General features: G+C 33.7%; 1 protein-coding gene across 6 annotated transcripts in view; it reads right to left on the bottom strand.

Moving 5' to 3' along the window:
- Nucleotides 1–14,007, bottom strand: part of LOC136847064 (ankyrin-3-like) — a 52,871-nt gene extending 38,864 nt beyond the window's left edge. For 5 of the 6 annotated variants that reach the window (XR_010855606.1, XM_067118330.1, XM_067118325.1 and 2 more), the window contains exons 1-3: nt 13,848–14,007; nt 6,814–6,870; nt 3,328–3,400 (exon numbers count right to left, since the gene is read on the bottom strand). Coding sequence is in view for 4 of the 6 variants with exons in the window: in XM_067118330.1 (XP_066974431.1) it covers nt 3,328–3,400; nt 6,814–6,868 (128 nt within the window). In the remaining 2 variants the exon portion in view is untranslated. The remainder of the gene's footprint in view (nt 1–3,327; nt 3,401–6,813; nt 6,871–13,847) is intronic. The other variant, XM_067118327.1, reaches the window with a different exon arrangement.
- Between the last annotated feature and the right edge of the window lie 1,365 nt (nt 14,008–15,372).

The raw sequence follows: 15,372 nt of genomic DNA, 5'->3' as shown, positions 1-15,372 counted from the left end.
ACAATATAGGAACTTCAGGTTTTGCAAAATCTGCAGTGAATATCACACATTCTTCTCTGCCAATTCCTGTATCAGCAGGCTACAGTCAGTAATGACCCTCCCTGGGGGTGACCTACCACTCCAGGAATGCAATGTATTAGCATGTCACAGGTTTCGTTGTGCGTAAGATTCGTCTCAAGGTTTGTAGAGAATGCAGGACAAAGCTTCAAAGTACTCTTGATCCATACAACCCTGTTCATGTTTTCCTTTCCAAGAAGACTTATGGTAAAACACTAGGAGAAGAGCTAATTGTGCAAAGTACAGTCCTTAACGACATGATTACTCAGATGGAAAACGACTATAGAAAGATGGTTTCTGAAATTCACTACATAAGCAGAGTTCACTACAGACTTGTGACAGGCTTGGAGGAGAAGATACAGGGAAAGTTTTTAGCTTGTTCTGTGTGCAGCTGCAGGTTCTTCATTGTCATCCTCTTTATACGCATCCGCCTTCATCACACTTTAAAAGATGCAAACAAAAGTCTTTTATTTGCACGTCGAAAGAACCGAAAAATCCTTAAGTTCAGCCTTCTGTAATACTGAATATGTATACTTGCAGTGTAGGGCCCAGATGTACTAAACATACTTGCGATGTCTTAAGTTACGATGGTGTTTGTATCCTCATTTTTCTGGCTTTCCTCGTGATAATATTCTTGTTTTCCGTTTAACTTCTCTATAATATGGTGAGAAACATTTATATTTGTCTACAGTTGCAGAAAAACAGTTTGAAAAATAAGTTTATTACGATCTGGTATCTGACTACGTAATGTTGAAAAAACCTTAAGGAACCCAAAAATGTAATGTAACGAACAAAAACTTGACTTTACACCATCGTAAATGTGAGTGCATCCGGGCCCAGTATGATAAAATAAAGATAGCAATTTCATTATGATAAAATAAAGATATCTATTTACAACGAAGGAGTTTCAGTTTGTCTATAGTTCGGCCTGATATATCTTATAAATTTATTTATCTCCTTTCATCCATAATTTTCAACCTTTTGGTTTAGCACCAGTAGTTATAGACAAAGAGAGGATAAGCTGTATGAATTTACTCATTTTTTCCCAATAGAATATTTAAATAATCAATCCAGACTAGTGCACTGCTATATAAATGATAATAAAAGATCAGAAGCTAATGTTACAGCTCACAAAAGTGCTAACATTCGTCTTAAACACTAGTGTGGTGTATGCCAGCACAAACAAATGCTATCACAGTTTACGCGCTCACCGCCGGATGGGGCTATCGGTCCCGCGGTTACAACTTTCCCGGAAGGACTCTTGCGCGACTGTCCACTCTTTACTTCTCTATACTCTTTGATAATACTGAGAAGACAGTTTCAGAGGAATCAGAGGATGACGTTGCTGATGAGGAATATAATGAACAGTTTTACACTAACCATGGTGACATAGGTAAAAGTTTGTTGAATTTCACACTTATTTTCAAATCATTATATTTCTTCCCGTTCAGTAACCAGGTGATACCAACCTACGTATTAAAAAGTCTTTGACAGAAACCTGCTTTCTCTGTCTCTCTCAGTAAGACAGGATCAAAATGAGCAAAGTAGGCATGATTATTGAAAAGGATTATGACAGTTTTTTAGTGAGTTTCACTTTTGTCATAGAGATATTGTACATTTTTAAAAGTTTTATTTTATGTTTTGAGCCAAAGAGTTTTCTTTTTGTACAGTAGTAATGAGCAGCACATAAATAATGTGATTCTTTCTTGTGATAGTGGAATAACGATATATATGGCAACTTTTGTTGCATTTGTCATAATTCATCTGCGATCATTTTACGTATATAATGGTCTTTTTGCTTTAAAACTTGTATTATGATTAAGATGTGTTCTGTATGCATGTTTTGATTATATGGATGGAAACAGTAGTCACACATGAGGTCTGAATGCTCGTATATATTTCTCTATTATTTTGGTATAAAACCTTAGTCTTTTGAAGTTTTTTTATGTCTAGTCTAGGTTACTGTGATTTTATATATTGTACTGAGTATTTTGAAGTGCTATGTTGCAATGTTATCTTCTGAAATGAATCTATATACCCAGAGACCTTTGATTTTTATCCTAAAATCAAATTTAACCTAAAAAATGGACGAAACCGCTTGAGAAAAATTGACTCCAAATTTTTTATTTTTTTTTTTGTAAAGTGTATTGCCTAAGCTTCACAAAAAAAGTAGGGTGTACATTTTTTACAAAGAAAAACTACTCAGTGACAATAATATGCTCCCACACTATTATGACTCGACCTTATCTAGTAGCTCTAAACTAAAAAAGCAAGCCCTTCTTTCATTTTTACGGTCCTTTTAATCCATCCTAGTCCCGTCTTGACCTGACCTGTGTAGATGAACTTATCATGGTAATAATACACTTTGAATAATTTTTAAGACATGAAGGAAGGTGCTGTTAGAGAGCAAGCTCCTTGGATACAGGATTTGTCCCTCAGACATCTAAGCCAACATTCACATGGTGTTCAGATCATATTAATCAGAAAAAGCAGAAGTGCCTTGAACTTCACTGGAAATAAACAAACCTTTTCTTCATCTTGAAAATGGCCCAATTCTTTAAAAAGGTCCTCATTTCTATTTTAACTTATCCACTTCTCATATCTTACCCCACTTTTCAAATTCTTTTCCTTGCTATCATCCTTTCAAACAAAATTAGTCATCTTAGCCGCAACTCCGTTTGTATTCATACTGCTATATCTGGTGCTAAAATGCCCACTACTTCTAGCCTATAACCGAGTCTACCAAACTGCAGTAATATACTCTTTCTTTCAGCCACACTTCTATCTTTAAATCATTTACATTACCTCTCCACTTACTATAATTGGGTATTTATTTTTTTAACCTGACTGTTTTATACAAGGATTTCTCCAAATTGATTTTCTTCAATACAAACCAATCATGAAGTAAGAAGTTATTATGACATAAGAATACCTTAATCAAATAATATCATATAATAAGACTGAAGAACAAAACATTTCAACACACTATCAGATATCTATGCAACACGTCAGCCATTCTTCGCTTCAAACCTAATACTCTTACATTCAGATCCACCAACATAAAACTTACACGCGGGAGCCGTTTTAATTACAAGCATAAGCTGACGATGGCGTGAAATTAAAGCTATTCCTGAAGGTGTCCTGGCATTTTTTCATAAGCCTAATATCATGTCAAGATACAGCAAGTTCTTAAAACTTTCTAATATATACATGAAAAGTCCTCCAAGCACGAACTTAAGGTAACTTCGACTGCTTGGTGTTTACTGTCACCTTTCGTAGCGTTTCCTAATAGATTCCTCTTGGATCACCTGGCGTTTACCAACTGGTTCAATGGGTATTACACCTGCATGGAAAGACACAGTAATATCAGTGAATTAGACTCCACAAATGAACCTTGTCAAATTTTATTTACATACACACTATACCCTGCTTTCTTCGACACTTTAGACCTCTTTAGACTTCTTATTTCAGATAGGCCTATTTGGTATTCGATATTCGAAGAGGGCTTTCTTTAACACTTTAGACCTTCTTTTGTCTTCTTATTTCAGATAGGTCTATTTGGTATTCGATACTCGAAGAAGGCTTTCTTTAGACCCGCTTTTGACATCTAATTTCAGATAGGCCTCTTTGGTGTTTGATACTCAGCGAGGACTTAGTGGAGACTTCGTCCACATTTCATGAAATACTCACAGGAATACTTGCATATCAATGATACACATTAATTTTTTCCTAAGTGATTGCACAGAAGAATAGCTCATGTATTCTACAGATGATTAAAATGATCACCACAAGATCTTTGTCTTCACTGCAAACACTAACTGCAAACTGCAGTTACTAATGAATGTCATAGACCTCGTGTCACTAGTGGAAAGTCTTGAAAATTTTCATGTTCCTTAAAGTTCTGAAACATCCGAGGTGTAAAGTACACCAACTTTATGTCCTTTGTTAAATTTAGACTTGGTACACGGCAGCAGTGCAAGACTGGAACTCTCAGTTAGTGAATGACGGTTTGACTGCCCATTTTCCTGATAACATTTTACTCTCACATCAGACATTTTGTCACAGAAGTAACAGAGAATGATTAGCATTTGTTTCAGGGGATTTAAATATGACTAACTTGTTGTCAGTATATATAGAATACATACACATACACACACACACACACACACACACACACACACACATATATATATATATATATATATATATATATATATATATATATATATATATATATATATATATATATATATGTATGTATACATTTCTGAGTCACATAGGGATTAAACCATAATCTCTCACATGAAAGGAAATTATATATATATATATATATATATATATATATAATATATATATATATATATATATATATATATATATATATATATATATATATATATATAATAAAAAAGCCCATAAAAACATCAAAAGCGTAGAAATTATAGCGTTACATTCGAAGACAACTGTCTTCCTCAACGGATAGGTAATGGATTAGGAAGCAGAGAACAGTGCTATACAGCATATATAGTTGAAGGAAAGTTCCAGAAGTTGGCCGATTAGTCACTCCCTTTGACAGCTTCTTCTTAATCTTTTTAACCGCTGGTTGGAGGAAGATTTTATCACTCAGATCTGAATCCCATGCTCCTTTTCAGAGATTCATCGTATTTCTTTGTTTAATCAGTGCTGATTCTACCATCTGGCTTCTGAACCGACAATCTCTGCTATAAATTATACGTGATGTATTCCAGTTTATTCTATGATTATGATTACTTATGTTGTTCAAAATAGCTGAGCTCTATTGTCCATATCTTACTGAAAGTTTATGTTCATGTGGTTAAAAATAGTTGAGCTCTGTTGTCCATTTCTTACTGAACGTTTATGTTTATATGGTTAAAAATAGCAGAGTTGTTGTCCATATCTTACTGAACGTTTATGTTGTAAAAGTCTTTGGGGGAGTGACTTAACTGTAAAACTGATATAGGATTGGTCATAGTCGAGGCAAGGGATGTTGTATACTTCTTCGTCTTTGGGGAGGGCTAGCTTTTGTTGGACGTTAATTAAGAGTTTGGCTAAGGTACTTGGGTAGGTAAAAACAAAAGGGTTGAAAGTGTGTGTGTCAACGTCTTAATCCTGTCCAGTTGTGGGATTTTGATTTTATTGCTGGGCGTCTCTGTGGTCATGTTTTGAGGGGGTCGATAGAAAATAATGTTTGCTTTATGGAGAGCTTTCTCAGTTATATGATCGGGGTACTTTAAAGATGACAGCTGCTTACGGGTTAGTTCAAATTCCTTTTCCAGGAATTCTGGGGAGCAAATCCGTAAGGCTCTTAAGAACAAAATGCTGGATACGCCAATTTTGATAGAAATGTCATGATAACTAAACTTACAGTGAATGTATGAAAGTGAAAACGTTGGTTTTCTGTACACGGTTAACCAATTATCAAAACATCAGGAAAAGGAATTTTGTTGTTTCCCATTCAACTGTGAATTTGATGCTGGGCACTAATGCGTTTAATTTTGAAAGAAAATCGTTAAAATTTCCCCATCTGTCATCCCAAAACGTAAAAAAATCATCCACATATCTAATCACAGCATGCCTTTAGGTTTTATGGCATTTATTATTATAGTTTCAAAATATTCCATGCATAGATTGGTTAATACTGGACTTAGAGGGCTGCCCATGCTGCACCCGAATTTGTGTTTGTAGTGTCTGTGTCGGCGTCTTGATCCTGTCCAAGTGTGGGATTTTCTACGGCTTTTAGAGAAGCATTAGCCCCTATTCAGATCATTCCCACTGGCCCTGGTGAAATAACAAAGTTACTTGAACTACGCGTATAAAACAACGTCTTTTCGTTCGAGGAGTCATTCTACAAACAGGAGTATATGAAATCCCTTGCCTTGACTGTGACCAATCCTACATCGGATTTACAGGTAAATCACTCTCCCAAAGAGTTTTACAACATAAACATTCAGTAAGACATGGCCAACAGAGCCCAGCTATTTTGAACCACATAAATAATCATAATCATAGAATAAACTGGAATACGTCACGTATAATTAAATTTATATCAGTAATTGTCGGTTCAAAAGCCAGATGGTAGAATCAGCACTGATTAAACAAAGAAATACGACGAATCTCTGAAAAGGAACCTGGGATTCAGATCTGATTAATAAAATCTTCCTCCAACCAGTAGTTAAGAAGATTAAGAAGAAGCTGTCAAAGGGAATGACTAATCGGCCAACTTCTGGAACTTTCCTTCGACTGTATAATAATATAGCACTGTTCTCTGCTTCCTAATCCATTACCTGTCCGTTGAGAAAGACAGTTGTCTTCGAAATGTAACGCTATAATTTCTACCCTTTTGACGTTTTTATAGGCTCCTTTTATTAGATGGAATTTTGTTTTAACAGAAAATATGTTACTATTTTACAGATATATATATATATATATATATATATATATATATATATATATATATATATATATATATATATATATATATATATATATATATATATATATATATATATATATATATATATATATATATATATATATACACACACACACATGCATTCATATTAAAATACATTTTGCCAGGAGGTTTTGAGAGCATACTTGTCCCTCATTATCAATCAGTTATGAGAAATAAGCAAGAGCTCCGTAATTCTTTAAATAAATTTAACTTTTAAAGTGATTCTAGATCAGCAGCAAGACTGATTATTTAACTGCCATGAAAATAAACAATTAACTTACAGTGTTCGTCCCTCCTCCGATCTTTCCTCAGTCTCTTAGACAGCGTTCCAAACATCTCTGGAATGGAATAACAGATTTCAAGAAGCTGATAACCAAACAACCTGAGCTAAAAACATAAATATAGATAAAATAAAATCCCTAATCCTTCTACTGCTGCTGTCACATTTGCTGTTACACTAAGCTGCCTTTATCCTCAGCACTATTTTTACATATGGATAGAATAACTTTCGCTGAATTACGCGCGAATACTAGGCTAGGAAAGCGCAGATGACGACATTGACAAGAAGTTCATCAAGGTTTATGATTGATGTGGAAAGGGCCTGTCAACCACCTGGGAATGAGAGGTTGCAAAATAAACGCAACCCTTGCACAACAAGAATTGTTTGCTTGGCTTAGTACTTGCATACAGCCATCTAATATTTGCAAACTCACTTCTATTAGTATTGTCGGTCACCAGTTCGTTTATTTTACATTATGAAAAACAAACTTTCTCTCTCTCTCTCTTTAATCATTGGTTTCATCGTGAATATTAAAGCTTCGTCAAATTCAGACTCGGTAGCAGTATTTTAAATTTAAAATGGCCTACGAGGCAAACAGTTATTCATATGATTTATTGCGTGGTTAAAGAACTACGTGAAAGTCCACATCAAAGATAAACGACTTTTCCCTATTAAGCGTTTGTCTTATTATATTAGAAACCACATGTCCCGGGGAATCCCGCGGTCGCACCTATGGGACTAACAACGACTGGCTTATCGTCATTTCACTGGGCCACGAATCCTGTTTACCGGTTTGCCAGTAACTTATGTAAGAAGCTTTTCTTTTACTGTAGTTGTCTGCTCACTTATGTAATATGAATGAATTGCGTTTTGTGTTGGGATATTTCAGCTTTATATATATATATATATATATATATATTATATATATATATATATATATATATATATATATATATATATATATATATATATATATATATATATATATATATATATATATATATGTGTGTGTGTGTGTGTGTGTGTGTGTGTGTGTGCAGGTTAATCACGAAAATATGGAACGTGATGAATATATAAAAAAAGATAAAATCCAGGAAGGAAACGGAAACACTGGAGTGCTGCGAGGCCTTTCGACACTATGTCCTTTACTTAGCAGACCGAAGAAATATAAAAGTATGTTAACAAAGAAATCTCATATAAATGACAGATGGGGATTATAAAGGAAACATATGTACCTGGAATCCAACACAGTTGAAGAATTAGTAGAACTGCCAAAACAGGATTAAATATTTAAGAGTTTTTTACAAAGGATTAGGATCAACCGTTCAGGAGCAGGGACAGGACAATTAAAAGATTATACAGGTTCGTGACTGACCACCTAAAAATTTTTAGTACAACACAATAATTCTTTTTTTTTTAAACAATAATAACTTTTTGCAAGATGAACATTTTTACAAATAAAAACTTATATTAAACATACGGATATATAGAAAATATATATCAAGTAGCTAACTTGTAATTAAGTCAGTGATTTTATCTTTTAGGCCATTCTTCAACATTTTTCTAATACAGGGGTCCAAATAATACATGCCAGGGCTAAGATTAAAATTACAACTGGAAGTAAGCTGGATAATAGCGGACTCCAATAGATTTCTTGAAGAGAAATCTTTCGATCTGGCAATCGCTGAACTTTCAGTCCAGTTTATCCTGTGAGAGTTTTCACTTAAAGGAATGAATATAGCATTGGATGCTTGTCCAGTTTTGACTGAATACTTATGTTGCTTAATACGTACATCTAAATTTTTACTAGATTGGCCAATATAAAAAGAGGGGCAATCCAAACATGGAATTTTATATATTATGTTGTTGTTTTCTTTAGGGCTATTTTTTATTAACATTCTTTTGAGTATGTTATTATAAGAAAAAACGAGGTTTACATTAAAAGATTTTAACAATGATTTTATGTTTTCAAAACCACTAAAATAAGGCAAACTAAGAATGTTCTTAGGGGTTTCTTTCTTCATGTTATTTTCACTATAAAACTTTTTGTGGGCTTTGTTATAACAAATGTCTAGTATATGTGAAGGATAACATAAATCTGTCCCTATTTTTCTTATGTGTTCAATTTCTTTATCCAAATACTGGGGACTGACAATGCGCAAGCCTCGTAAAAACATAGAGGAAAAATTGATATTTTGATGTTGAGGTGATGGCCTGAATAAAAATGGACATAGTTAAGTTGTTGGTTGGTTTCCTATAAATACTGAATTTACATTGAAATGGTTCTCTATGTATTAAAACATCTAAGAAAGGGAGGCAATTGTCTTTTTCTAATTCTAACGTAAACTTAATGGATGGTACCTGGTTATTCAAATTAGAGAGTAAATCATTTATATCAATACCAGCAGGCAAAACAGCTAAAATATCGTCAACATACCTATACCACTTTAAAGGAGTATAAATGATATTAGGTATATATCGTTTTTCAAAGAACTCCATGTACAAGTTTGAGAGGAGTGGGGATAAAGGGTTGCCCATTGCCATACCAAATATTTGTTGGTAAAATGCACCATTGAATATAAACTTACAATCACAAATGCACAACCTAGTGAGAGAAATGATATGACTTACAGATAGAGGTAATTCGTGATGGATTAATTCATTACTAAGATACTCTAAAATTGAATCTATAGTTACTTTAGTGAAAAGAGAACAAACATCAAAGCTAACGAATCTATCAGTGGGGCAAAAGTGATTTTGTTTAATTTATCAACTAAATCTAGACTATTATATACGTGAGAATCTGAGATAGTTCCAAGTAACGGAGACAAGAGTTTGGTAATATATTTCGAAAGTTTATATGATACTGAGCCAACAGTACTGATAATAGGCCGCATTGTTTTCTTTGTGTGTTTTTACTAATCCGTACAAGTAAGGTAACGAGAGGAAATTTGACCGACAACTGATTAGTTCTTTTTATCTTTAAGGATTTTTTTCACTGTGCTGTTGAAACTTTTTATGACTTGATCAAGGGGATTTTTTTTGTTAGTTTTGTATGCCGTATCATCATCCAGTAGGGCTTGCATAGTTCAACTTTATCTAAAATTACAATACTAATTTATCAGCTTTTTTGTGATGTGGATTGATTGTCAAGAAGCTTTTTTTGCTTTCATGCCTAACATTCGCAGCTCCATAAATGAATATCAATGTTTTTCGAAAGAGGGTTTAGATACAAAGAATGATCTGAGCACTCACAACATTTGTTTACTGATAATAGTCCAGTCACTGCTATCAATAAGATTTTTAGTTTTCTGTCGAGTTTTCTTGTTAGGGCATCTGTGTCATACGAAGTTTTCCATAAATTTCTTGTCGCAGCAGTCCTTCCATTTATCCGGAATAGGATTTGTTTTCTTAAATTTTTCTTTCTCCTCTTGCTTTGCGGCTTTGTGCGTTTTAACATCATGGCACTGAATTCGTTTTTTATCTTTGCTCCTAAATCTACCACGCCGTTTAAGATATTCTCTGTTCAGACAGACACTTCAAGTTCTAAGAAGTGTCTGTCTGAACAAGTGCTTAAAATTGCTACCACGCCGTTTAAGAAGATATGGAGCACTTGTTCAGACAGACACTTCTTCAAGTTCCTGAAGAAGTGTCTGTCTGAACAAGTGCTCCCTAAATCCTTGCTACCACGCCGTTTAAGAAGATATGGAGCACTTGTTCAGACAGACACTTCTTCAATAATCCTTGCTACCACGCCGTTTAAAGATATGACAATCACTGAAGAAGTGTCTGTCTGAACAATTCTTGCTAACGCCGTTTAAGAAGAATGGAGCACTTGTTCAGACAGACACTTCTTCAAGTTCCTGAAGAAAACAAGCCTTGCTACCACGCCGTTTTAATCATGGAGCACTTGTTCAGACAGACACTTCTTCAAGTTCCTGAAGAGTGAGAACAAGTGCTCCCTTAAATCCTTGCTAAAGAAGATATGACAATCACCCATTCAACGAATTCAGTGCCATGATGTTAAAAACATAGCAGCCGCAAAGCAAGAGGAGAAAGAAAATTTTCATTTTAACTAGAAAAAGCCAGAATTTCATTTAATCATTCTATTCCGGATAATGGAAGGACTCGCTGCGACAAGAAATTTATGGAAAACTTCGTAGGACTACAGATGCCCTAACAAGAAAACTCGACAGAAAACTAAAAAATCTTATTGATAGCAGTGACTGGACTAATAGTGCACGCAATGACTGTGTTATAAATTTATCAAGTAAACAAATAAGTGAAAATGTTGTGAGTGCGCTCGGATATGGTTCATCCTTCTTTGTATCTAACAGACCCTCTGCTTTAACGAGTGCGTCGTCCCTATGTGTATTTGAAAAACATTGATATTCCTCAAAATCATATTTATATAGTTAAAGGTATCATTTATGGAGCTGCGAATGTTAGGCATGAAAGCAATTTCCCTGCTCGCTATAAGAAAAGCTTGACCGACCTTAAAATAGACAATACAATCCACATCACAAAAGCTGATAAATCGAATAGTATTGTAATTTTAGATAAAGTTGACTACATATCACGCATGCAAGCCCTACTGGATGATGATACGGCATACAAAAAACTAACAAAAAATCCCCTTGATCAAGTCATAAAAAGTTTCAACAGCACAATGAAAAATATCCTTAAAGATAAAAAAGAAATAATAGGTCAGTTGTCGGTAAAAATTTCCCTCGTTACCTTACTTGTACGGATTAGTAAAAACACACAAAGAAAACAATCCTATGCGGCCTATTATCAGTACTGTTGGCTCAGTATCATATAAACTTTCGAAATATATTACCAAATTCTTGTCTCCGTTACTTGGAACTATCTCAGATTCTCACGTATATAATAGTCTAGATTTAGTTGATAAATTAAACAAAATCACTTTTTGCCCCACTGATAGATTCGTTAGCTTTGATGTTTGTTCTCTTTTCACTAAAGTAACTATAGATTCAATTTTAGAGTATCTTAGTAATGAATTAATCCATCACGAATTACCTCTATCTGTAAGTCATATCATTTCTCTCACTAGGTTGTGCATTTGTGATTGTAAGTTTATATTCAATGGTGCATTTTACCAACAAATATTTGGTATGGCAATGGGCAACCCTTTATCCCCACTCCTCTCAAACTTGTACATGGAGTTCTTTGAAAAACGATATATACCTAATATCATTTATACTCCTTTAAAGTGGTATAGGTATGTTGACGATATTTTAGCTGTTTTGCCTGCTGGTATTGATATAAATGATTTACTCTCTAATTTGAATAACCAGGTACCATCCATTAAGTTTACGTTAGAATTAGAAAAAGACAATCGCCTCCCTTTCTTAGATGTTTTAATACATAGAGAACCATTTCAATGTAAATTCAGTATTTATAGGAAACCAACCAACAACTTAACTTATGTCCATTTTTATTCAGGCCATCACCTCAACATCAAAATATCAATTTTTTCCTCTATGTTTTTACGAGCCTTGCGCATTGTCAGTCCCCAGTATTTGGATAAAGAAATTGAACACATAAGAAAAATAGGGACAGATTTATGTTATCCTTCACATATACTAGACATTTGTTATAACAAAGCCCACAAAAAGTTTTATAGTGAAAATAACATGAAGAAAGAAACCCCTAAGAACATTCTTAGTTTGCCTTATTTTAGTGGTTTTGAAAACATAAAATCATTGTTAAAATCTTTTAATGTAAACCTCGTTTTTTCTTATAATAACATACTCAAAAGAATGTTAATAAAAAATAGCCCTAAAAAAAAACAACAACATAATATATAAAATTCCATGTTTGGACTGCCCCTCTTTTATATTGGCCAATCTAGCAAAAATTTAGATGTACGTATTAAGCAACATAAGTATTCAGTCAAAACTGGACAAGCATCCAATGCTATATTCATTCACTTAAGTGGAAACTCTCACAGGATAAATTGGACTGAAAGTTCAGTGATTGCCAGATCGAAAGATTTCTCTTCAAGAAATCTATTGGAGTCCGCTATTATCCAGCTTACTTCCAGTTGTAATTTTAATCTTAGCCCTGGCATGTATTATTTGGACCCCTGTATTAGAAAAATGTTGAAGAATGGCCTAAAAGATAAAATCACTGACTTAATTACAAGTTAGCTACTTGATATATATTTTCTATATATCCGTATGTTTAATATAAGTTTTTATTTGTAAAAATGTTCATCTTGCAAAAAGTTATTATTGTTTACAAAAAAAAAAGAGAATTATTGTGTTATACTAAAAATTTTTAGGTGGTCAGTCACGAACCTGTATAATCTTTTAATTGTCCTGTCCCTGCTCCTGAACGGTTGATCCTAATCCTTTGTAAAAACCTCTTAAATATTTAATCCTGTTTTGGCAGTTCTACTAATTCTTCAATTGTGTTGGATTCCAGGTACATATGTTTCCTTTATAATCCCCATCTGTCATTTATATGAGATTTCTTTGTAAACATACTTTTATATTTCTTCAGTCTGCTAAGTAAAGGACATAGTGTCGAAAGGCCTTGCAGCACTCCAGTGTTTTCTTTTCCTTCTGTGGATTTTATCTTTATTTAAATATATATATATATATATATATATATATATATATATATATATATATATATATATATATATATATAATATATATAAATATATATATATATATATATATATATATATATATATATATATATATATATATATATATATATATATAAATATATATATATATATATATATATATATATATATATATATATATATATATATATATATATTTATATATACATATCTACATATATATATGTATGTATACACATATATGCATATATGAGAGAGAGAGATTTGATTTGATTGTGGGTTATCTGGCGTCACTAAGAGAGAGAGAGAGAGAGAGAGAGAGAGAGAGAGAGAGAGAGAGAGAGAGAGAGAGAGAGAGAGAGAGAGTTTTAAACCTGAAAGGTGTTACTATAAGATACAATGATAAGCAAACTTACTTCTTGAAGAAACTTCTTAGTGAAGTTGTAATTGTGCAACTTCACTTCAGGGAGATCCTTGTAGCTAAAGTTAAAGCAGCCCTTCAGTTGCACAAGTAAATTAAACGGCACAGTCCACTTTATAAACACTCTCTCTCTCTCTCTCAACGGAAGTCATAGTGGCTAAGGTTTGCCTATAAACAAAGTCCAGCGTTCTTTGAAGTTAAGCCCCGCCCACGGCTTACGTCATGACCATCCCTTAGAGGTAATTGGCTGGCAATAGTTTCGAAAAGTTGGTTAACCTGTGGTTCTTTTGATGTTCATTAATATTGCAATGGTTGCTGTACCGAACTAAATTACGTTCTGCAGATTATCAAAAGGAAACGTTATATTATCCCCTGAAATAAAATCGTAATACGGATCTCAATAAAGGTGGTTAAAAAAAAAGGAAAATATGAATGAAGTCAGGAGTGTTCCGCGATGCTACAGTGTTGTGTTTCGTAAAGGAGGTTCACCTGAATACGGAGGTGACACAGGGAACGTCTGCGTTCAAGTCGGTGCATTTGAATCACTGGACAATGATAATTACCATCTGATATTGTCAAGCGTGTTCACCATTCTAAACTTATACACAAAGACTTTCTCAGACCTATGCAGACTGATATTTCATATTGATTTCAGGAAATTTTACTACAATTTAAGTCATAAAATCGATTTCATTGCACTCGTTTACACAATCCCTCCGTATGAGTAGTAGCCTATTGGATATAATTTACTGAGAATTTTCTTAAGGACGTTGTCTTCTTTCGAAGTAACAGGATCATAAAAATGGACGTAGACCTATAATGTCCATGTCTTTCTGTCAGTTTACGCACCTTATGATGTTTGGATTATAGGCCTATCTTATACTCAGTCGTTTTATTATGGTAATTCTTATTTTTTTATGGTGCTTGTAGTTTTGTGTCGTCGAAAAAACTTTTCATATGGTGACCTACAACTGCAGAATAAACATAGACCTATTCATAAAATACTGGTGTAAAAAATTATCTGCCTACTCTTGTCAACTGAAATTTAGTAATTTGTTTTAATTAAAAGTAATCGAGATCTATATGAATATAGTCTACGCTAGAATATTCTCCTAACAACAGAGAGAGAGAGAGAGAGAGAGAGAGAGAGAGAGAGAGAGAGAGAGAGAGAGAGAATATTTACTGGCTCATGTATCCTTTTGTCAAACAGGGTAACCTATAAGACTGCCCCCAAAAGCAAATGAATATCATGGGCTACTCGCAGACTGGTTTGGATCCTCTCATACATAACTTTTTCCTCTATCATTTATTTTTTCTTATTTCGTTAAGCATCTTATGATGCCTTCCTACCATAGCCTTCATTTTCATGGAAATGCCACAGCAGCCTTATATTTACTCATCACTGTAATATAATTTGTTATCCCTTTTGTAAATATATTTTCAATATATTTCATTGAGAGCAGTTTGATACTCGTGTGTAAGGCTGAGACAGTCCTATGATTGATCTGTGTGTCATTGGC

The sequence above is a fragment of the Macrobrachium rosenbergii genome, chromosome 16 (assembly GCF_040412425.1).
Source record: "Macrobrachium rosenbergii isolate ZJJX-2024 chromosome 16, ASM4041242v1, whole genome shotgun sequence".
NCBI classification, from domain to species: Eukaryota; Metazoa; Arthropoda; class Malacostraca; order Decapoda; family Palaemonidae; genus Macrobrachium; species Macrobrachium rosenbergii.
Note: the sequence above shows the minus strand (reverse complement) of the source record. Positions and strands in the feature narration are given on the sequence as shown.